The 22,398-nt window shown below is 37.6% G+C and overlaps 3 protein-coding genes and 1 long non-coding RNA gene across 17 annotated transcripts in view; 3 read left to right on the plus strand and 1 right to left on the minus strand.

Moving 5' to 3' along the window:
- Positions 1 to 8,527, plus strand: part of SHLD2 (shieldin complex subunit 2) — a 33,183-nt gene extending 24,656 nt beyond the window's left edge. For 10 of the 12 annotated variants that reach the window (XM_061449659.1, XM_061449641.1, XM_061449678.1 and 7 more), the window contains 4 exons: positions 2,670 to 2,876; positions 3,867 to 4,101; positions 7,394 to 7,509; positions 8,108 to 8,527. In XM_061449659.1, coding sequence (XP_061305643.1) covers positions 2,670 to 2,876; positions 3,867 to 4,101; positions 7,394 to 7,509; positions 8,108 to 8,280 — 731 coding nt within the window. In that variant the 3' untranslated portion in view covers positions 8,281 to 8,527. Of the gene's footprint in view, positions 1 to 2,669; positions 2,877 to 3,866; positions 4,102 to 5,732; positions 5,813 to 7,393; positions 7,510 to 8,107 lie in introns of those variants that run through there. The other 2 variants (XR_009742763.1, XM_061449711.1) reach the window with 2 other exon arrangements.
- On the plus strand, positions 14 to 2,294 carry LOC133267479 (uncharacterized). Its single transcript, XR_009742774.1, has 3 exons — positions 14 to 623; positions 669 to 996; positions 1,683 to 2,294. It is a non-coding gene; the product is annotated as an uncharacterized LOC133267479 (long non-coding RNA).
- Positions 8,528 to 9,756: 1,229 nt separating the features above from the next.
- LOC133267456 (synaptotagmin-15-like) lies at positions 9,757 to 20,633 on the minus strand. Of its 3 annotated transcripts, none has more exons than XM_061449743.1 (9): positions 20,549 to 20,633; positions 20,008 to 20,134; positions 17,180 to 17,372; positions 16,375 to 16,517; positions 15,523 to 15,821; positions 14,537 to 14,707; positions 13,899 to 14,019; positions 12,325 to 12,504; positions 9,757 to 11,065 (listed from the first exon to the last, which is right to left on the minus strand). In XM_061449743.1, exons 2-9 carry the CDS (start codon positions 20,012 to 20,014, stop codon positions 10,929 to 10,931), a joined length of 1,251 nt encoding a protein of 416 aa, XP_061305727.1. In that variant the 5' UTR covers positions 20,015 to 20,134; positions 20,549 to 20,633; the 3' UTR covers positions 9,757 to 10,928. The 3 variants fall into 3 exon arrangements, with proteins under 3 accessions (XP_061305727.1, XP_061305715.1, XP_061305719.1); XM_061449731.1 differs by having other exon boundaries at positions 16,375 to 16,562; XM_061449735.1 differs by having other exon boundaries at positions 16,375 to 16,562; positions 20,444 to 20,570.
- Positions 17,193 to 22,398, plus strand: part of LOC133267419 (GRIN2-like protein) — a 31,101-nt gene continuing 25,895 nt past the window's right edge. Inside the window, exons 1-3 of the mRNA XM_061449712.1 lie at positions 17,193 to 17,298; positions 18,909 to 19,031; positions 20,382 to 20,529. Coding sequence (XP_061305696.1) covers positions 20,423 to 20,529 — 107 coding nt within the window. The 5' untranslated portion in view covers positions 17,193 to 17,298; positions 18,909 to 19,031; positions 20,382 to 20,422. The remainder of the gene's footprint in view (positions 17,299 to 18,908; positions 19,032 to 20,381; positions 20,530 to 22,398) is intronic.

Genomic DNA, 22,398 nt, shown 5'->3' on the forward strand with positions numbered 1-22,398 from the left:
ACATTTTTCCATGCAAGCTGTAAATACTCTCTGTGGAAGGACCACATAGTTGATACAGATTGTAACATGTTTTCTCTGCTCAGAAGTAGTGCCATCAGCAACATTATTTGAATGCACTCACTTCAGAAGACTGAGAAAGCATGAGTGTTTAAAACTTGAATCTAGACACAGGATGCCTAATTATTTAACTATAAAAAAACATTGAATGTTAACTGTGTTGCCAGTTCTGCTGAGTCTTCCCTATTGTTGTCTGGTTTAGCATGAGTTGCTGTTTTTTCTGCTTCTTATTTTAATTTGCTGTCTTCCACTTTACTACAGTGTCAGGCTGTATATCCTAATGGTCTTGGTATCAAGTCTAGCTGTAACAGACTAAAAGCATCTCTTGCAAGAATTACATGTGTAATAGCCTGTGTTTTAGCAGTGACTACTGCTGAATTTCATTTTATTCCTGGCATTGCTCTTTTAAAATACATGAACCTAGGTTTTTGTCAAATTAATAACTAAAGAGTTTGTATTTCTGATCAGTGGATACACTTAAGAAGTAAATGCTTTTTTAGTTGAAGTGCTGAATGTGCCTGCCTAAAAAGCCAGGTTTTGTATAGTGTAAAATAAAACCCAGAAAGGTTAAACAATCTCGTAGTGAATCTTGTAAAATAAAACCCAGAAAGGTTAAACAATCTCATAGTGAATCTTTTCCTATTAAATGTAGGCAGTCTGAATACTACTAGTTCTGCTTTGATTTATAAGTAATCATTTAACTGCAAGACCTACCTCTTAAGCTACTTGAAGGAGATGGTTCAATTTAAGCATTAACAAATTGACTTTAATACAGAATACCTACATGGACCTTATTTTTGTGCATACTTCAGCATGAGCAGATGTATACTGCCTGTTAGATGCTTAGAAATCTTAGAGAATTTAGCATGCTAGAATATTAGACTTCTCAAGATATGGAATTTAAAAAAATTTTATAGCTGCAAAAAGAAGATACCAAAGGTAATTTCTCAGACAACATTCTCTAATGCTTAAAGCAGGAAAGTATAAGACAGAGCTCTGTAGTAATAAGTGTACTTGATGCAAAACTTGTGTCCTATTCTCCAACTAGTGTACTGTGCATCTAGGAGGCATTTTAACGATTAAAGGATTATCTGAAATTCAAGGTGAGTGATTTCTCAGCTGTTCAAATTCTTAATCACAGACAAACCATGAACAGAACAGCTGTGTTGTGTATTTACTGGTTGTGTATGTGTGTACTGACTTATAACTTTTAAACTGTCCACATTCTTAAAGTACGTAAGATGATGCAGTTCTAGAGCATCTAAAAATTTTTCCTGATAACTTATATTTATTTTTCATTTCTTGCTAAAAATCAGTCCAATCTTCCAGTATACAGTCATCAGACATTCAGTTCAAATTTTACACTTATCTGGTTTAGATTACCAAAAAGGAAAGATTTATTTCATATCACACATTTCTCTAAACTTGATTACTTACAGTTTACTCATGTTTTGTGATCAGTTTTCTAATCAACAGAGGAATATCAAAGATCTGAATAACATGCTAAATTTGGGTCTCAACCAAATCTTGTACCCCATTTAGACTGTCCTCCACTTCCATGTATCCCCGCTTGCCAAGTGCATGTTTGTTTCCTCCTGTTTAGATTTTGGTTTTTGTTGCTGTAGTGTTAGTGCCTGAACCTTGCTTTGAACCAGAACATACTCAGTTTGGGGAGGCTGCAAGATCTTTAGTCAGATACAAGATGAATGAAGCTGCTCAGAGAAGATATTTTGGAGTATTTTACTGTAAATCTGTGTTTGGCAGCAGATTTTTCAGGAGCTTGCACTTCTAGCAAGTTACCACCAAAAATCAGACTAATCAAAAATATGAAAATACTAATATATGCTAATAAAATACTTACAGACACTTCAATACATTAAACAAAAAGTAATGAATCTGTATTTTTCTGACCGTATTTCCAAAACCAATTATTTTGGCTGCAGTTTTCACCTTGAGGAAACATGGGAAAAAATAACAGCCTAAATAGTTATCAGATTTGATTAGTAGGTGAATACTTGAATCTTACAACAAAGCAAAGGACAACCTAAAATATATTACTCTTCTGTGATCTCAATTTTTAAGCAGTTTTTCTTTAGAGTTGATTGGAAGATGGAAAATTAATTATTTTTGCATCAGAGCATTATGGAGATAGAAGATTAAAAAACAGGGACATGTTAAAGGTGGAAGTTGATTAGTAACATAAAGATGGCTTCTTCTAAACATTGACAACTTTTCCTTATTAGAGCTGACAAGAAATTTCATAACTGTTTGGTTTTTTTTTTTCCAAAAGTTGAGTTCTCTTGGAAGCTGTATTCAGTCCAGGTGAAATAAAAGCATCGTCCTGTTATGGGAGGACTTGTGTAAAGTTTATAGGGAAAGGAAAAGCCCTACATGTTGTCAGGCTTCAAATGAAGTTGGCAGAGCTGACCATATGAGAATGTCTTGCTGATCTGTTTCTCAGTCTTATAACTAACCTTGGCTTTCTGAGAATTAAGTAGGGTATAAAAAGTAAACTCTTCTGGGGCTTATTTGTTTTTTTTTTTGTTTCTTTGTTTATTTGGTTTTGGTTTGTTTGTTTTGTGAATGCTTATTCTTTTTCTTTTTTTCTGTAGATCACATATGGGACTTCAAATACCTTCTGGTGCAACATAGTTCTGTCTCAGGTGATTTTGAACTGCACACAACTCCATGGTCATCATGTGAGTGCTTGTTTGATGATGACAAAAGGGCAATTGAATTTAAAGAAAAGTTTCAGAAAAGCAAAACATCCCTCATGCAGGTGACAAAGCTCTCGGCACATTTGGAGGAAAAGTGCTCAGGTAAAGCTGTTATCCATAGCTCTGTAATGTCTGTTGTGCAGTGCATAACTAATGGCAGAATCATAGAATGGTTAGGGTTGGAAAGGACTTTTAAGATCATCTAGTTCTAACTGCCCTGCCCTCCTCACACTAGGCCATGTCACCCAAGGCTCTGTCCAACCTGGCCTTGAACACTGCCAGGAGTGGAACATTTACCACTTCTTTGGGCAACCTGTTCCAGTGCCTCACCACCCTCACAGGAAAGAACTTCTTCCTTGTGTCTAACCTGAACCTGTTTAAGTTTGAACTGATTACTCCTTGTCCAATAGATGTTCTGTTGATCAAGTTAAATACTGCTTTTTTTTTTGTTTGGTGTTTTCATTTGTTTGTTTGTTTTTAAAGTTAGCACAGTTCTATGAGTCTGAATTTATTCTGGAGGCTGCTGCTGCTCAGTACCCAGCCAGACTGTGATTGCAGCCTCATTCAGTGAGCCCAGAGGCAAGATAGGTGTGGTATGTGGCACCATACAAAGATAGCTTTGGCGAATGGGAAGAAATGCTGCCTTTTGTTGTTCATGCTAATCAGTCTAGCAACGATGTGATTAATAGCTGAAAGTTTGTCAAATAGTATTTCTCCAAAACTGGAATTCTCTAAAGTGAGAGTAAAATAGCTACTGCTGTTGAAAACATACTACAAAAGAACACATTTTACAAAACCAGTAAAGCAGAAGATTGCCAAGGTTAATGTTAAACATTAAGAAGTAACTAAATGGAGTTGGTATTGCAACGTTTAACTCGAGTTTATTATGTCTAATTAGTGGAAAGCTAAATTGTTAAAGCTGTGATTTTCAGTGTCTCTGAATTAATGTGGAAATTATTTGCACAATTGTAATACCTTGATCTCTTGTTCAGGCTCTTCTATAGTGGTATCTTATCAGCTGTAACCCTTGCTTTTGGTTTCAGTTATAAATAAAACTGAATGCAGATTTGACTGGAATTGTTGTTTTTGTAGGAGTGATTCAAGTGAAAGCTCATATCTTAGAACTGAAGTTTACTGTTTCAACTGGTCAGTACAAGCAGCTCATCTTTCGTGCTGACACTTCGCTGGAGTGTGTTTTGGCTTCTCTGCCTATGATTACGTATTCAGGTTGTGCTAAATGTGGTTTGGAACTACAGGCAGATGAGAACATGATCTACAATCAGTGTATTAGATGTTTGCCATACAACAAAGTAAAAATATTCTACAGGTAAACAAAATTAAAATAATGTGCACTATTAGGGAAGTAAACTACAACTTTCTCCATTTTAAGTTCCCTCATATAAAATTCTGCTTAAGGTATGTATGCTTAGCAATTCCTATTTTTCTAATGGATTTTCAAAGACCTGTTCTTTAATATGTTATACTGTATTATATTATAAGTAATATTCTGTGTTTAAATAGTTTTATTTCTTTGAATACTATGTCAGAGTGACAAGTTTTACCTTGTACTGTGTCAGTAAGCTAAGACGGAGTAGAAGCTTGAGGACCAAAGAAAGATTACTTGAGAGTCTTGTTTCAGCCAAATTTTGAAATCACATGAATGCACATCTATATTTTTAAACTGATTAATCAGCCCTAGCCTTGCAGAAATAAGATAAACATGTTTTCAACCAACATTCTCAAAGCAGAGATATAAATTGTCAGCAGATGGCACTGTTTGACAATATGTGCATTTACTTAGAGTAAATAAACAGATCAGTTGATGTAGGAACAATACTGAGCCCTGCAGAGTTCTTGAAACAAAAGATTAATCTATAATTTGATTTGCTTATTTGTGATTCAGGGAATGTAATAACTTATAACACTTATTTTAAAAGTGTGAACACTTAACAAATAGGCACCGTGATAGGAAAATAGGTATTGCAACAGGATCTGGGCATTTAGAAGACTTAGTCTTTATATCTCCGGTTTCTATACTGGAGGTCAATGAAATCATCCCCTGTTGTCTTTTTCCTTTGAAATGTAAGGGCACAGTTTCGTTAATCAGCTGTGACTGTACTGAAACTCATCTTTTCCTTCAGATGCCAGAGACACAAACTTTAGATAGATGCATGTGTGTATGCTTACATAGCTTTTTTTTTTTTTAAAGTTAGATACCTAGAATGTTGAACACAATAACAGTATCAGTAATAATGAGGCAGAAGTTAATAGAAACATATACTTTACATAAGCGTTGTCATATAATGTTGTAAATATTTCCTTCTCCTTTTTGTTTTTCCTAGGACAGTATGAATATTAAGCTAGAAAAAATCATGAAAACTAAGACAAGAAGAAATACTGTGTATTTCAGAGCTCACCTCTTAAATGTCAGATATCACAGATAGGTCCTTGTTTCTTACATCTGTTTTTGCCCAAACTTTGCTTCCTGGCATCTTTTCCCAGGAATTTGGTATGATATTGGCATTCCATTCAGATAATTTTTTTCAGTCCATTCTAATAAGTGTTTGTATTTTAAAAAGCTGAACATTTTAACAGTGGTAGTGATGAGATGAGAGATTCCTAGGTACTTGGTGCTAAGCACGGATTTAGTCTAACCTTTCTCTACTCGTGGAAAAGCCCATTTCACTGGCATGCTTGATCAGCTTAGTATAAAGGTACTAAAGACTATTTACTTGGTAGCCTCTAAAGATTGTTTATTTATGCCTTTAGAGAAATTTAGCTATATGCTTAAATATGTTTCTGACTGGTTTACAATCATTTAAATTCACCATGTTAAAAACAGTGTTTTTTAAGGAATAAAGTTAATCACAAAATGGCATTTTCTGTGCACTAGTGAAAGAAAACTAAGTGTTAGGCTCTGTTTTGAAGACTGTTGAAATTTCTTTCTCACCATGACAGTTAATTCCTGTTGAAGTAAATAAGATTATCTGAAAGAAGACTTAGATGACCTGGAGAACAGAGTATGAGCTGAGAAACAGGTAGTCAGAATATAATAATCAGGAATAATGCAAAATTAATCTTTTCTACTGTATCACTTGTTTTGTGACACATCACATTTGTAGACCACATTTGCCTATGGTTTTGAAAGCTTTACATTTTGTAACATCTGTTAGTACCTTTCTCTGCAAACATGTTTAAGTTAATTATACTGTTTCCAAAATGTTAATGTGTAGTATTTCTTGAAGTCAGTAATTTTCATGTACATCAGCATAAATTGTCTAAACCAAAATACATTTCTTCAGAGACAAAATAGCAATTGCCCACAATTATTTGGGTAGTGTATAAGCATGTAAGTGTATTCTTAAGCTTTCTGTCGTGAAGGGAGCCAGCAGTCTTTAATAACTACAGTAGTCTGGGCCTTGGTTTCTGTCTAGACCAACAGATTTGAAATAATCCCATACATAATCAGACATGGAGTTCTCTTACCTCTTTTAATCACTGAAATTATGAAATTTAGCAGTGGCTTTTAGATCAATGTATGGCAAGTCAAATGATTTTGCCTACTGGGAAAGTGGTGTATTTGCAGTCATTTGCCTCCATGCCTCACAGGCATTTCAGTTAATGCTGTTAGTTAGCATGATGCAGAATATACCTAAATTAGTCTGTTAATAACACTCTCTAGTTGTCAGTGTACTGCAGTACTGACTGACTGCCATATTTGACAGTGCAGATCTGCTAGTCTCTTGAAGTGACTGTCCTTCCTTCATTTCTACCACCTCTGCAGTGAGCACATTTTATATCCTCTTGGGAACATCTACCTTTGAAAAGTTCTGCATTGAAGATGACTGTGCCTTATTTTATTCGTTTATTTAACATACACTGTTTTGGTACTGTTCCAATGTTGCTATAACCAGGATTTATATTATTGTGATATGTCCTGATGTTTAGTATTTTAGTTACTTATGTGAGATGGTCAGGATAGAAGCATTGAATCCTCTTTTGGTCAGAGCAGTGCAGATTTTCTGAAGTGTGAGGGCTGTGATGGTGCAGATGTTACAGGTCAAATTCTAAATAGTCTCAGGGCACTGAAAGAGCATATGTTGGGTAGAAGCAGCATCAGCTCTAGAAATGATTAGGCTTAGTAAAATTGCTCAAGCTTGAAAGCAAGCAGAAACTACCTGTTGAACATCACTCTAGAGGACTGCTAAGGTATCATCATCTTGCAGAAGCACAGCAAAACCCAATAGAATAACTTATTTTATACTTTAATTATATAAAGTTCAAAGCCATAAACGACATAGCACGTATTTCATAACAATGGAGTTGTCTTGTCTTCCAGGAAAAGACCACTGCTAAAGCATTGTTTTCTGCAGTTGTCTAAAAGTAAGGCTTACTTGATAGATTTTGAAGTTATTTTAACGTTGAATAGTAAGTTCAGTGTAATCTCAAACTCATTCCAGCTCTGCAGATTTGACAGGCATGAGTGTGTAGAGATTTTCTAGTTTTTCTAGTTCCTGATGTTGTGTTGGAGGGTAATACTACCTTGTATTACTTTCAGAAACTTTGCTTAAAAAAAAAACATAGCAGCTAACTTTGAAGTCTTTTGTTTTCTGATTTAGACCTGCTTTGATGACAGTAGAAGATGGAGGATATGAAATTTATGTTCATGTGGTATCTGAGTTGATGGAAAAAATTTTCCTGAATATTCCTGCAGACTGGCTGAAGAGATTAGTAGGTACTGTTTCATAAATTATTTGTGATAGAAACAGGGAGTAAAGTTCACAATGGAAGTAAAATTTTTAACTATTGACAATTTAGGAGTGGGATGAGATTGTTCTGGATAATGTTTGCTTATACTGTAGAAGACTTACAAAAAAAAAAACCAACCAAAACCTCAGAACACTTTTGAGTTTGTCAGACAGCTACTGAAGTTAAGAGTTGAGGTATCAGATGGTATGAACATTTATTGTACTTTATATAGCAAAGTATTCAGTAATTACATGGATTCCTTATATGCAAAATAGACTTTCTTAGCAGTTTCGAGAAATAGCTGACATGCTTTCATGATGTAAATCGCTGAGCAATGTTTCAGATAAACTTCCCTTAATACATCCTGTTTGACTTTAGAGGTGTTTTACATGATTCACAGGTGTTAGTTAATGAGAAACAGTATTAGCACATTGGTTTTAAAATATTATTAAAAACAAAAGCTAATTTTATGTTTGAATATTGACACTTCCAGTAATTCAGTGTAGCTTTCATGGAAGTGGAACTTGACTGTTAAGTGCTATTGTGAAAATAAAGAGTAAGCTGGATTTTTCTGTCTTTTGCAGTGCCTTCTTCAGATATAACCTATGGCACAATAATAGCAGATCTGTGCCATTTGCTGCTAGCAGATACGGAAGCATCCTATTTGTTGGAAATTAGGAGCCATTTTGTACTAGATGAAAACAGCTATCCTTTGCAAAAAGATTTCCATCTGCTAAATTTTCATCCTGATCTTTGAAGGATTGACCTCTGCAGTAACAGAGACCATAAGAATACACAGATGGCAAACAGAAGAAAACTGAATTAACTGAAGGAAGCAAATATCTTTAAACATACAAGAAAGGATTTGGGGTTTAACCTATAAAAAGAAAAAAGGACTGGTATGGAATATTTGCTAAATGCATATGCTGCTGCTGTAATACTTAAAATTGTCATGAAGTATATTTTATAAATATATTTTTATCTTAATAAACTCTTACTTAGTATCTGGTTTCCTTTCCTCTCCAGTAAAATTCACTAGTATTGAGACTGAATTTTTCTCAGATGTGGATGCCTTTCTCTGATCATAATTCAGTAATAATTTGATTTTAAGATTAGAAGTTCCTGTATTTGTCAATAGTAATGGGAAGTATTGAGGAATGTGTCACATTTTGTATGATCTTGTATCTGTTTCTTGGATGGGGGTATTTGTGCTATATATCTGGGTAAAAAATTAAAATATTTTAGAAGAAAAGAAGCACTGTTGGCACTGAGAGGTCTTGTATCATTCTTCATCCTTCATCTCAATATAACTCTCAAGGACAACATAAAGGGGGTGATCTCTAAAAGGCAGTAGATAGAAAAAGTTGCTTTGTTATGTGACATAACCCCTTATTAAATAACATTTCTTGCTTTACTGGAGTAACTCTTGTGTTCAGGAAAAGTCAAAAAGGACCTTTCTCATTTACTTCACTTGAATGACCTCAAGCAAAATCAAGCACATTAGTAAGTGCATTTAAATATGTTTCTTAATGATTTTAGCTGGAATTATCGAATGCACAAGCTGGAAGTTTTGGTGCTTTAATATATAAGAAGCTCAAGGAAAAGAGACCACATTAGTATAATGCACTGTTTTATTACTCAGCCTGTAGTGTACATAGACATATGACTTCCCACTTTAGAGGTATTGACATTAATAAACACTGTACAATTACATACATCCTCCTGCATAAACTAGTAAACCTGTGTGAAAGATTTTTAACAATGTACTTTTAAGATCTTCAATGTTTATTAGTAGATTTAAATAATAGAGGGACATAATGTATTTGGTAAATATGCTTTATCATAGTAGTGGCATTATCACAGAGTTTGTATGTGGTTTTCATTCCCAGGTTGAACATGTGGATGGTGTTGAGCCTATAAGATGGGGTTTCAGTGAGTTTGTGGGAGGAAAATTAGAAAATGGCACATTGGGGCTGGGGCTGCTGGCATTACGCATTTGAAAGACACATATGACAGTTGAGCATTCTGCAAAATTCAATTAAATGTAGTGAGTCTAGGCTCATCTTATTCAGTGGTGCAGTTAACCAGACAGACTGTGAGTACCGAGGGATCAGGTGAAACGGAGTCTGTTATCTTATTATTCCTCTCAAATATATTCTCATTCATAATATTTCCTTTAGATAATAATATAAAAATGGAAAGTGTTCTCATCTCCCCAGAAAAGCCTCATGAATTTTAAATATATTGAATTACTATTGTATCCTGTTTGAAAGCAAGTTGGCTTTATTTCAGCTGCAGAGATTATCGTCCTTGGAACATAACTGTACAAGATGCTTTGCTGCAATAGACTATCTGGTTTATGACTGCATGGCGTGAAAGGTACAGAGTTCAGGTCCCCAGAGAATAATCAAGAATAGAAGAATGTCTTACTTTATTAAAATAATTGCTCTGAATTATTTTGCAGAACACTAATTTAGTTAACAAAGAAAACTCTACCACTAAAACAGATGTGTCCTGGGGGCTTAAGCTAATTGAGTTTTCAGTTAGAGTGGTCATACTAGGTCAAACCTAAGGTTCTTGGAATCAGTGCTGTCTCCAGCAGAGATGTGTTTAGGGAGAAATACATAAGGTCAGGTCACTTTCTTAGGGTGCTCCTATACTCCTCCAAGCCTCCAGTTATTTGTGACTTCAGAACTTCTTTCATGCTTCTCCCTTAGAGTCAACACAAAGTGTCATACACTGGGGTCAGCTGAAAACATGAAAACCAAATTACTGCAAAAAATATGCTGTGCTGGGGAATGTGAACAGGTGCATCTAAGTTTTTGATGAAGAAACATTCAGTGCTTTCCACCACTTATATTCAAAAGATTCAAAGATATGTTTTAAATATAATACTGCTATTTTAAATAAATTGTACACTTAGTAATCAGTCAACATCTTTTGGGCTTTGTGTGTTCTGGCATGTTTACTGGGCTTCCATCCCTTTTGGTGAAGCTGCTCTGTCCTTGGTGGTGCAATGCAGTGAACAGTAAGGCCTGCTATCATCATTAAAAATTCTTAGGTCTGTCCACATGATGGATGATGGCCATGGAACTCATGATCAAGAATTAGAATTTATTAGTCAAAATAACTAATACAGTGAGATCATGTTTGTCTGATTTGTTTACTGTGGTACTTATTAATTAAATTGGAAATATATTTTGGAGAGAGCAAAGATAAGAGTTACAGCTTACTAGGGACCAAGTCTTCTATTTGCATTTGGGCAAGGAAGGAATTTACTTATTTTATTCATGTCTACTTCAGAGTGTAAAATGGTCAAAGATTTTTGTTCCCTTTAGATTATGAAAGATAGCAGTGAGAGCTTTTACATGTTAAGGTTAGTTGGGGGTTTTATTATCCATGCTGTTACGTGCTGTGGCGAAGAGCATGCCATCGCTTAACCAGCTCCTTGGGCTTGCTGATCATTTCATTCCAGTGTTCTAGTTCTTTGCCACGGGTGTACATGAAAGGCCCAACTACTACATGTCCTAGTAGATGTGTTTCTGGGAAAAAAAGAAAGCAGTTTGTGATTAACAGCTGTAGTTGCTTCTTCAAAATCCTTACCTGAATTAGAAAATTAACTTTTATCTCTCTAATGCATGTTCTGAAAGTTCGTTTTAACCTAAAATTTTCGTCAAGGAATTAACTCTAGATTTCAAGTTATGTAGTTTTTACATGCCAAAATTCAGCATTAAAAAGTACTGCAAGTAAGCGAGTATTCGGTCAATTCAGGCCTACGCTACTGCCTGCACTCTAAACTAGAATCAGTTTAAAGCACACAGATCTGTATCTGCCCAGCCCCTCTACCTTAGGTGTAGTGTGGAAGTGTTTGTTTTGGACATTAGCAACCTTAGCAGGTCTCATATGATATTCGAGCTGGGGAAAGAATAGTTTTAGTGGGACAGCTGTGAGTTGCATTATGTGGGTTGCCACTGCCCCCCCTCATGCCTGAACTTGTCAGCTGTGGAGGGAGAAAAATAATTAAAGCCTGCCTTTACATGAACTTGAGAATGTTTCTGAAGTGTTAGTCTGTCTGCAAGTGAAAATGGTGGAAGACTACTTCTGTCAATCCTCAAAGCCAAAGAACCTGCCCAAAAATTCACCTAAAGGAATTTTTTAAGAAGTACGTGAATCCAAATGAGGGTATTAATGCTTCACTATTAAGATCATATCTGCACTGCAGGGAAGATGCTTTCTTGTGAACAGTGGAAATAGGAAATTATGATTCATTTCTCTAAGCAGAACTTCTTCATGCATTCTCTGACATAGTAAGAGGCAACTTCAAGCATCCGGTTTTCTTTCAGGGAATGGGGATGTTTGTAATCTCTCTTCTTTCTTACTACAGTAACTGCTGTGATAATTAAAATTCCTATTCTTCTTTCAAATTTGGTTAGGAACAGTGAATAGCCTCAAAATTTTGAAGGTTGGGAAATACACATAAAGAGAACGTAATTGCAAAAGCTTGTTTTTATAGGATACCAGAATGAAACCAAAGTACAGCACCTTCTATTGATAGTGACTAGCCTACAGTTATTTTATTCCTGTCTTCCATTAAATTTTTCTTTAGCCTCTGAAAGAGACGCGTACACTTACTGCAAATAATAAGTTTTGTTCTGCTCTTTGAAGAAATATCCTGTGTAATACCCCAAACCTTTGTACATTTTATGATTATTGCTGAAAAGGAATTCCTCCCAGGTTTAAGTATCTCTGCCGTATTTAAGAGATTTATGTTATCTTAACTGTAATAATTTATATTGCTTACTTTCACCCTTGATACTCTGGAGCACAGATAGATTTAGGCTTGCTGTATCCAGCTCTGTCTGATCTGCCTTGAAACTGAAGGTTTCATTATACACTGGATTGGGAGATCCCAGAACAGCTGCTGTCTTTTTACTTTTGATGAATTTATTATGGTTCATTAGCGAGACTTTGACATGCACACCTTGGAGAAAAAGATATTCAAGAGGAACATAGATCAGAGGCAGCTGGGAGAAGGCTTAAGAAATTTCTTGCTTTCAGGTGTCAATATTAAGTATAAAATTAGATCATGACTGATTTGCAAAACATATATGGCAGCACGGCAATGCAGAACATTAAGCAGGAGTACGCAAAGTACTTAGGGGCCAGTTTTGCAGTGTATTTTCCAATTTAAGGTCTGTTGAAAGGAGCAGTCGTGTTTTTACCCTGCGTCCTTGACCTTAATATTCCTGGTCCTTCCCTTCATCTGATGGGGACTTTTCTGAAGGCTTAGTTTGTTTGGTCAGTAGTCAATTTCATATATTTGATCCCATGATTGTTTGATTCATACAGGGAGGCTGTGAGGGAGGAGCCACATCACAGAGCTCCAGACTGTGTTTGGACTGGATAAATTTCAGGGGAGTAGAGTCTCCTGGTCAAAGAAGAAACCTTAGACAAAAGGTTTTACTAATAATTTCTAGCCCTGCGGTAAGGGGTTTGGTAGAAAATTTGAGGAAGAAAATGAGGAAGAGATCAATGATCTCTGCTCTTTCTTCTAGGAAATACTACAAAAATTGGTACGTGAGTGTGGGAACAAGAGCAAGACCAACAACAAAAAAATGCTTTGCTTCCTGAAGGGGACCTGTATTACGTTGTGGTCTTATTCAGTGGGTCTCTGGCAATGAGATCTAAAGCAGCCTGAAATCTTCTATTCTTCTCTGCCCTTCTACAAAATTTAGTGACAAGCATGTAGAAAATTAATTTTAATTGATTGCTAAAGATTTGTTCTTTTCCAGTGAAGCAGTAAGAGATTCCATACTGCTACTGTGATTATTACTCTGAGGCCAGGGACATGTGAGCATGGTATACCAGGAAAATGCCCACTGCAGTGAAGAAGAAAAATTGTGAGTCCATGCTATGGTCCTTTGGACAATGGACAGGCTGTCCTAAAATGGATTTTATTTTTTTTTCCCAGTTCAGTTCTACCCAGGACAGCTGTTCAGTGTAAGTGGTTGTCCTGCAGCTGTTACCTCTGGGCTTTTGCCTTGAAGCAACTCAGTTAAAGTCAGCATCCCCTGAAATGCTGCCTTCTCTGTAGTAGGGTAGTTGCTCACTGTATTAAAGCAGGAGAAAAAAAATGCTTCTGATGACATGAGACAAACCACTTATTATGAAACAAAATCAAAATGTAGCAGAACCAAGCTATCAAAATGTAATTACCCCAGTAATAAAGCATGGGTTATTTCCACACAAATTAAATCACTCATGTTTATTTTTTGTTTTCAGAATCACTCAGTGCAAGCCTGGGTGGACAGATGAGGAAGGAGCAAATTAAAACAGGAATTCTGGAGCTGATAGCAGAGAGGAAATCGCACTTACTGATAGAATGGCTCTCCTCATGGAGCTTTAATCCCCTTGCCCTCAGAACCACTACAGTGAGACGGCCTAGGTAGTCATTGTAGCTGAGGGAGAACTGGATATCACCATACTCTGAAGGAGGCTTTGGAAGCAGAACAACACTTGTCAAATATATCTCAAACTTTCTCTTCACACAGACAAATGGGGAAGGGGGGAAGTTGTCCTTTCTACTAGCGGTTTCTGCCACACTAAGGGCTCAATTCACATGAGTAATAAATTGTAATGGCTTTATTCTGTTGTGACATTGGATAGAACCACTTAATCAGCTTTCTGGAACCTCTGAACTACTATCTCTTCCAGGTGATGCTTGTTTCTGTGCCTTTGCTGCCTTTTTCCTGCTCTCACAAATTCAGAACAGAAGCAAATAACAAGAAGTGTGTTCTTAACTATTTCCTAGCTTCTGTGACTGTTTCTGGGCAGTTGGATAATCCCTGTGCAACAGCTATGGATCTGCAGGTTGGAATCTTGATTCCAAATGTTTATCAAATACTTCTGCATTTGATGTAGATATATGTTGTATCAAGTACTTCAGCTGTACCTCTCTAGTACTTGTAAGATGGCAGAAGTTCCACAGTGCCAAGCAGCCTGCTATCACATACCTCCAAGTTTTCTTTCTCCAGATCTCTCCATATGATTAGCTTGTTGTCATTGGTTAATAGTTCATTTTTCAGTGGGAAGATAACTTGGCCTAGGAGATGATGTTTCTTCTGCTTATCAACATGATAAACCAAAAACTTCAGAGTTCGATAGAACAACATTTTACTGGAAACCTATATGGGAAAAGGAAGACTATATTAATAATTATAAAACATCCGACACTTTAGCATGACTTCAGAGGAAGAATTTTTCAAAGTGAGTTAAAGGTAGGTGGAGATTTCCTTTGATTATTTGAAGTCCTTTGATTATTTGAACTTTCTTAATTTCCCTAAAGTTTTAGCTATGCTAAGTCTAAGGATACAAGCTAACATAGAATGAGTTATCTTGAAAAATGTGCAATTAACTGGTGTTTTTTTAACTTATGGATATCTAGTGTTATACAAAGCATTTGCTTCCAGATGCAAATGTCTAGAAATCTGTAAACACTCATTTTTCAGTTGGTCTGAAACACAAACTGTTTTTGTTTTAAAGCTTTTGTCTTGTGACACCTGCTGTGAAAGCCTCTTAGCTTAGGGAGCCAAGCTCCTAGCTTTATAGTGCCATAGAAATAGCATACCAGATAGCTCATGAGTTCTAGTTTCTAGCCTACTTCTACAGCATAGAAACTAAAAGCCATGGAATCATTAGTTCAGTATTGGTTGGTTCTGGACTTTTAGAGCTGCTCAGCTGAACTACTTGGGCATAGTTCAGACTAGAGCTTTCATCATTCCCAGAGCAAGTTCTGGAATCTTCAACAAGCAAGATCTTTGCTGGAGCCACAGGCTTCAGTAGCCCAGAATCTCCAGAAGCCCCAGTAATAACTCTTATCTCCAGTGGGAATGACTGGTAGCTTGGTAGAAGTTTGTAGAAATTTAATTTTCACAAAACATGTACTTAAGACAAGTCAATATTTGCAAACAAAAATCTGCTTCATCAAAAGGAAAAGTACCTGAAAAACAAAGTTTTCATCAAACTGCGGGTTAAGAGTTTTGCGTTTCATTTTGGATTGCAAGTAGCTTCTTTCATCAGGCAGCAAGTAGATTTTCACAAATGGACTACAGGAATCAGCAGCAGGAGGCTGCAGTTTTCTGACTTTGATCAAGGAGACGAGGAGTCTTTCTGACTCTTGCTCATATTCTATGGAGAACCAGAGGCGGCCAATGTTGCCTTCAGGAAAATCTGTCTCACTTTTGTCTTCAGGAAATTTGTACAGCTCTGGGTTAATGGTCCCTACAACGTAAGCTCCAGCTTCAAGAAATAAAAACCAAGAACACTCAGATTAGTCTCAAGACCATAGTAGGCGTTTTTGTAGCCACTGCTGTATTTGGGGAAATCACATTAATCTCTATATTAACAACCAAATTTTCCATAAACCTGGTATTTTAATCCCTTTTCCCTCAAATCTGGAGGAATAATTGTAGGCTGCGACACATTTCTTTTTTCTATTCGTGTGACTGTACCTTGATAGTTTTTTGCAGTCTGCAACTGGTCACTACTATTTCTGGGGACAACAGTTAGGCACCTTCTGAGAGCTACACTCATGCCTTTACAAAACACAGGAGAGATTGCTTTGTCTGTCATATGCACAAGGTCCCACAGCACATGGCTGTGGGATGTAGCCAGAATGGCTTTACTCTGGCCCAATTTCTACATGCATAAAAAAATATATATGCGTACAAGTGTTTAGGGCTTATACTGTCTAATGGTGTCTGGTATGCACCCAGTAAGCATGTTTCACAGTAATAAAGTTACTCTTTAAAAGAGTACCACTAAAAAGAGTCCTGGTTTTGCAATGCCATACCCAAAGAATGAAATGATGACCGGGGCCCAGACTGAGGAATCATGTAGGGGTCACTGTCTTCCTGAACATGTTCTTCGTTCATCAGATTAATCCAGTCTCGCTCTTGCAGTGTTGGTGGAATGATAAATGGAACGCTTCTGGATCTGCTCAAGACAACAACAGCTACTGACTTCTGCTTGGAAACCAAACTTGGTAACAAAAATAAGTTTCCTGTTCTTATTTCATAATCTTGTAAGAGTTATATGGAGATGTACAGGTAGAAAAGATATTGTTTTGCAAATAATTGTATAATGCCTAAAGGTCCATCTGATCTTAATTCTTCAGACAGATCCCTCACTTTTTCCTTTAATAGTTCTTTAGAATTGATCTTTCAAAGGAAAGGATGAATTAAATGCAGCTGCCTGCTTTAGAGCCCCAAAGCTCTGCACTAACTAACTTTCTAGGAGAGTCTCCTTTCTGAACCAAAGTGCTATTGTTTAGCTCTCAGATGCTTCGTTATGAGACCAGCAGGAAAGAATGGAACATAGGATGAATCTGTCTAGGTAACAGATAAAGTTATCCATGCACCAGTTACACTTGAATCTGTTCTCTCTTACATAAATCAGAAATAATAATTGCATTTGTAGATAAAGAAAGTACTGTTTTCCTTCAGGAACAAAACAGAACATGACTGATGTTTTTATACAATTTAGGGGGTCTCATTTACTTATGAACATTAATATATTTAGATGACCCCCTCATTTGAGATTTTACAAGTTTAAATAAAGTACCATTAGTGTATGCTTTAAAAACCAAAAATATATACCTTGTGCTTTTTAGCTGAATTTCAGACTGATCCTGAAAAACAGCATTTGCATTTGTCGTTTTGACAGCACCGGTGAGCTTTTCATAAGAATGGAACCAGCAAAATTTCTTCCAGAGCAGGTATGCAGTTATTCCGATGAGAACAAATAAGAGGATCCCTCCTATTATACCTCCAGCAACAGCAACTGCTTGTTCTGTTCAAACATAGAAGTATATAAAGCATAGGACGATCAAAGTTACGTATGTTTTGGGGATAGACAGGAATATTAAAACCGAAATATTTATTTGATTTAAATTCCAAAATGATTTTTAAGTGAAACATTCTGTTCATGTGCACATATTTGTCTTTGGTTATAGCATGATGCAACGCTTGAAGATGTATGACATCAACAGAGGTAAGAAACTGTTCTGATTTGCAGGCAATGGCTGTAGTGTAGAAGGCTCTAGATGGGGGGGGGACACACACGACACACAACATGAGACTAAACCCGAAGAGCTGTTTAGGCTCTTATTTTGTATTAGCATAAGCGTTTACCTTATCGTGGCAGAAGCGCTAGAGCTTTTATAACAGAAGAAAAAGAAAACACAGGAGCACCTAACACAAAAGTCACCATTATTTTTGTTGTTTTATTCTTTCAACTACTAATCTATGTTGAATTGAAACTAGATCCTGTCACAAGGAACAAAGCCAAGTTCTGTGTTGTTTTCTAAGGATGCATGTGTTTCCTGATCTGTAACATCAAACTTAAGTATCCATTAAACACAGTTTCCTGAATCTTGATTACTTCAGATAAAACCAAATCTTGTATAATTTGGGGTTTGGGATTTTTTTCACACTAATAAAACTTAATAAATGCATTTAATATGAATATGAGGAATGCTGTTGTGAAAATTTCTCCCTAGACCAAGGAAAAATGATTGATAGTGGGTTCAGTTTGTTGTTTTCTCATGTTTGCTGAATATGCTAGAGTAAAAGTCTGGAAAAGCCACTTCTGCACTGTACTTTATATGCAGCCTGTCTTGGCCTACCACTAAACTGGTACTGGTGCATTGAGACATGATTAGGTCTCAACTGAGAACTGGTTTTACCAGAATATTCGTCTGCCTGAGCCCAAACTGCAGAACTACTACTCACTGCAGCCATGTGAGGCAGTTTACCATCAGCTGGGTTCTGACGTACTGCCATTTCTCAGGATCTCCCCTGAAACTGAAGCAGCAAAGTGACCTGCTGTTCTCTCACAGTTGCTACTGACTTTTTCTTCTCTGCTTTTAGGTAGAGGTAACGGTGGTTATGCTTTATTCTTTTTTCCTTTTTATCTGCCTCTCTTTGGTAGATACTTTGCAGTTAACCACCTCTATATAATGGTATAAGTAAAATCAATACAAGGACAAAACAATCAGTCAACACTAGTAATCGTCTTGATTAAGAATTCAAAAGTAATTTTCTACAGTTTAGCTTATTGATTAGATCTATAAATATATAGGAAGTGAGCTGTAACTATGTGTATTACTGATCTTTTTCATGGTTGCCATGTTCCTGTAAGTGATATGAAATGTCCGTCAGCTACAGAACACCTCTGTAAATACCTTGTTCTAGAAAATTAACCTGGACGTAGTGCCTCAAAGGCCTTTACGTGATCCTCTCTCATTTTCCTGCATTTGGTACAATCATAGGAGCCAACTTATTTTTTGCAGCTTTGCTCCAGGTGTATTGCCTTTGCTCTCTGCAGGAACTGGCTGGCTGCTTCCCCATGAGTCATATAATCACTCATGTCTCCCAGCACCGTGGAGCAACCACCCTGCTCATGGCTATACCTGAGCAACAGGCACTTTGCTGTCCTTGCAACTGGCAGGTAGGCTGAATAGGTTTCAGCATTTAATCAGGCTATTGGTACAACAGTATCAGTACAAGACTTGTCTTGAGGAACATGAAACGAGTACCTATTTGGTATGGGTTAATATTAATGCAAAGAAAAGTCTGTACTATTACTGGTCATTTAGTTTTCTTTTATAAGAATGCATAGTATGAGGAAATGCATTAACAGATGCAGTCCTGAGCATGGAAAATGTGTGTTTGTTCCTCTTAGTCTTACTTAACTTCTTACTATTTAGGGCATGCTTGAGTGTGTCTTCAGTCAGATTGCTGTTTTATTACAGCTTAGAAGGCCAGATGCAGAAAAAATGCTTTAGTTTAATGCCCATGAACATAATAGAAATTAATGGTTCACTTCATGCAGGTGCACTATCAACAATACAAATGTTTGTATGGCCGGTGGTTTTACTGACATAAGTATCTTAAAAGTTAACATTTCATGCAAGCTCAACAGCCTATTTAACTTGTCCTTTCCATTCCAAAGTCTTTAATGCTCTCAGCAGCAATCCTCTGCTCTCCCCCCAACCAATTTGTCACCATTTCCCATTAAGAACAGTAAGCTGAGGTGCTCTGTAATGCAATAAAGAGTACAACGGCTGTGCATTGATTTTTGGAGTAAGAGAATGAGTTTCCAATCTCACGATTAAATGAGTTTAATGCATTGAATTTGTCCACTGGAAATTGTTAGCTATTTATGACCCACCTACTGCCATTGGCTCAAATTCTGTTTATTTATTTTTACACAGTGGTATATACAAGGTAAAGTTTTACTCATTTCAGCAAAGCTCCCTATGATTTCAGGAGGTCAGGAAAATTTTGCATACTTCATCTCACCTGCTTAGATAAGCAGCAGAACCAGTAGGTTAGAGTATGACGTAGTACTAGTCTCAAAATCAATCACTGAAATAAGTTGAGTCCGCAGGGAGAAAAAATATGTATCTTTTTTAAATAAGTACCTGTCATTGTGAGGAATTGATGTATTGTATTGTTCTGTGATCCAGGATCATGGCAGCTGGAGGTGGATGAGACGTGTTGGATCACTTAATCTCCAGGTGTCCTCTGTTAATAGGTACCACGTTTATCCTAGCACAGAGAAATGGTGACAGTCATTATCTTTTGTGTTGGGTCCCGCTTTGCTTAATGTCCAACGATAATAAGCTTTTCTTAAACTTTGCAGCATGCCTTTGGGAGTTGTGACCGGCCACTTACCCATCAAAAGCTTTCATCCACACATACTCAGATTTACTAGCAATTACAGTACGGGTAGAGTAAAAACCAAATTATCTGGGGTGGGGTTAAGTTCTTGGCACTTGCAGTGTCTGTCTCGCAGAGCCGGCTTGTCCTCCGACAGCGCAGTGCTCGGGGCACGGAATGCAGATCGGCGGTGCGTACCCGAGCCGCAGGTTGCAGGCTGCCTTTCCTCCCCCGGCTCCCTCAGCAGGTCGAGCGGCGCTACAGCCCGTGGAGCTCAGAGACAGGTTTGAGTCCTTTCCTTACCCTGACTTCGCCGCAGCGCTGGAGCGGCGGGCGCCGGGCTGGGCACCGGGGAGCCGGTTCCCTGTTGCCTGAGGAGGGCAAGGGCAAGGGACCGCGGGGCCAGCGGTGCGGGGGCCCGACTCCCTTCCGTGCGGTCACGGGTCCCTCGGCGGCCGGCGGTAGCTCCCCGTGCCGGTCTGGGGCTGCCGGCAACCCCGCGGATGGCTGCCCAGCCCCTCCCCGGCCCGGCCCTCCGGCACCCCGGCTGCACACGGCGAGGCTGCAAGCACGAGTTAGAGCAGAGGCGTCTCTGGTTCTGGCCAGCAGAAAGGGCGAGGGGCACGTTCGGAAGGAGTTCCAGCCTTACCTAGGCTCTTCGTGCAGGGCCAGCCGGCACTGGCGGGCTAGGGATGGGGGACAGGCACTCCGGGCTTCAGACAGCTCATCAGCCGTCCTGCCTGGGAGTGAGGTATGCAAACAGGCAGAGAAGTAGCCGCTGTACCGAGTAAACCTTCTGTCAGCCCTAAAATGCCCTGTGCAACGTATAGAACAAGAGGGAATGGCTTTAAACTGACAGAGCGTAGATTCAGATTAGACGTTAGAAAGAAGTACTTCACTATGAGGATGGTGAGGCACCGGAACAGGTTGCTGATAGGAGCTTTGGATGCCCCATCCCGGCAGTGTTCAGGGGCTTTGAACAACCTGGTCTAGTAAGTGCCCCTGCCCATGACAGGGGAGTGGAGCTGAATGAGCTTTAAGGTCCCTTCCAACTCTAACCAGCTATGCGAGATACTTTTTTAAACTATGATTGTGCTCAGAAAGCGACTTTGATAGTAGTAGCTTAATTCTTGAAATTCAGGTGAGCAAGAAATGAGCATACGCTTGCTTCAAATCAAAATGCATAAGCACAAAGGAACACAGAAAGTTTACTCAGACAGCTGCAATTACAGCTTTTCTTATTTGTGTGTATTAATGTAATGGTTTTCAATCTCGTGTGCGTGCAGTAAATATAACCAAACAGATCTTGACTAACAAAATTACTCACATATAGTTCAGAAACGAAATTATTCATCTTCACTTCTTGTCTGCTAATGCTTGTTTCTGAGCCAGTATGATGAGAATATACACCTTACCTTCGATAATTGTTTGTATTATACATGCTTGTTCTGTTCACAGCTATTGTTTTTTTTTACATGGTGTGATTTAATCTAAAAGCCGAAGAAGTGCATAGGAATTAAACTAGTAGGAGTCTAATGGAATATCCCCCAATTTCGTGGAATCTTTGAATTCTTTTAATTTCATTTAAAATGTTGATGTGGTATGGTTTAGCTTTTTCTATTATTTTTCTATTTATTTTTGAGTTCTCCATAAGAAAGAAAGTATTGAGCTAATTTTTACTCTAAAAATAAAAAGCTACATATGTTTCACTTTTGTACTTTTAACATAGGTACCTATTACATAAATATTGCATAATCAGCACTTTTGTTATTCTTATTTCTGCATTGAATTAGTATCAGTATTGCAATATAGATTTTTTTGCTCGGTAGTTTTGCACTTGCAAGGATAATGTCTGTTTGAGACAACTGGAAATTTTGAGTTGTGTGGCAAGACCAACAACTGCCTGCTTTCTATTACAGTGTTTTCACTTGAGCACACTTTTATGGCTGTGTGAGGAGTGATAACGTTGCTTTAAATGTCTGATAGATTTATAGAGTGCTGCTGAACAGTTAAAATGATCCTAGTCAGATGCACCTTCTCCCATACGAGCTGCACTGTGTGTGTAGACAGGTGTGAAGCACTTACCTCTGAGAAGCACTAGCCATCTGCTGATTCAGCTCTTGTTTCAGTGTGTTGGTAGATGAGATGGGCTG

Source organism: Pezoporus flaviventris, unplaced genomic scaffold (genome assembly GCF_033815535.1).
Source record: "Pezoporus flaviventris isolate CSIRO_AGI_PZ_B2104156 unplaced genomic scaffold, CSIRO_AGI_Pfla_v1 ptg000001l, whole genome shotgun sequence".
NCBI classification, from domain to species: domain Eukaryota; kingdom Metazoa; phylum Chordata; class Aves; order Psittaciformes; family Psittacidae; genus Pezoporus; species Pezoporus flaviventris.

Bases quoted from the DNA above. Each gene is read 5' to 3' on its own strand.
- LOC133267456 (XM_061449731.1), bottom strand. The intron at 16,563-17,179 runs GTATATATTTTT...TTTGTTACCAAG, and splicing joins ATTCAGCTAAAAAGCACAAG to TTTGGTTTCCAAGCAGAAGT. The intron at 11,066-12,324 runs GTAAGCAATATA...TTTTTTTCCCAG, and splicing joins CCAGAGTATCAAGGGTGAAA to AAACACATCTACTAGGACAT.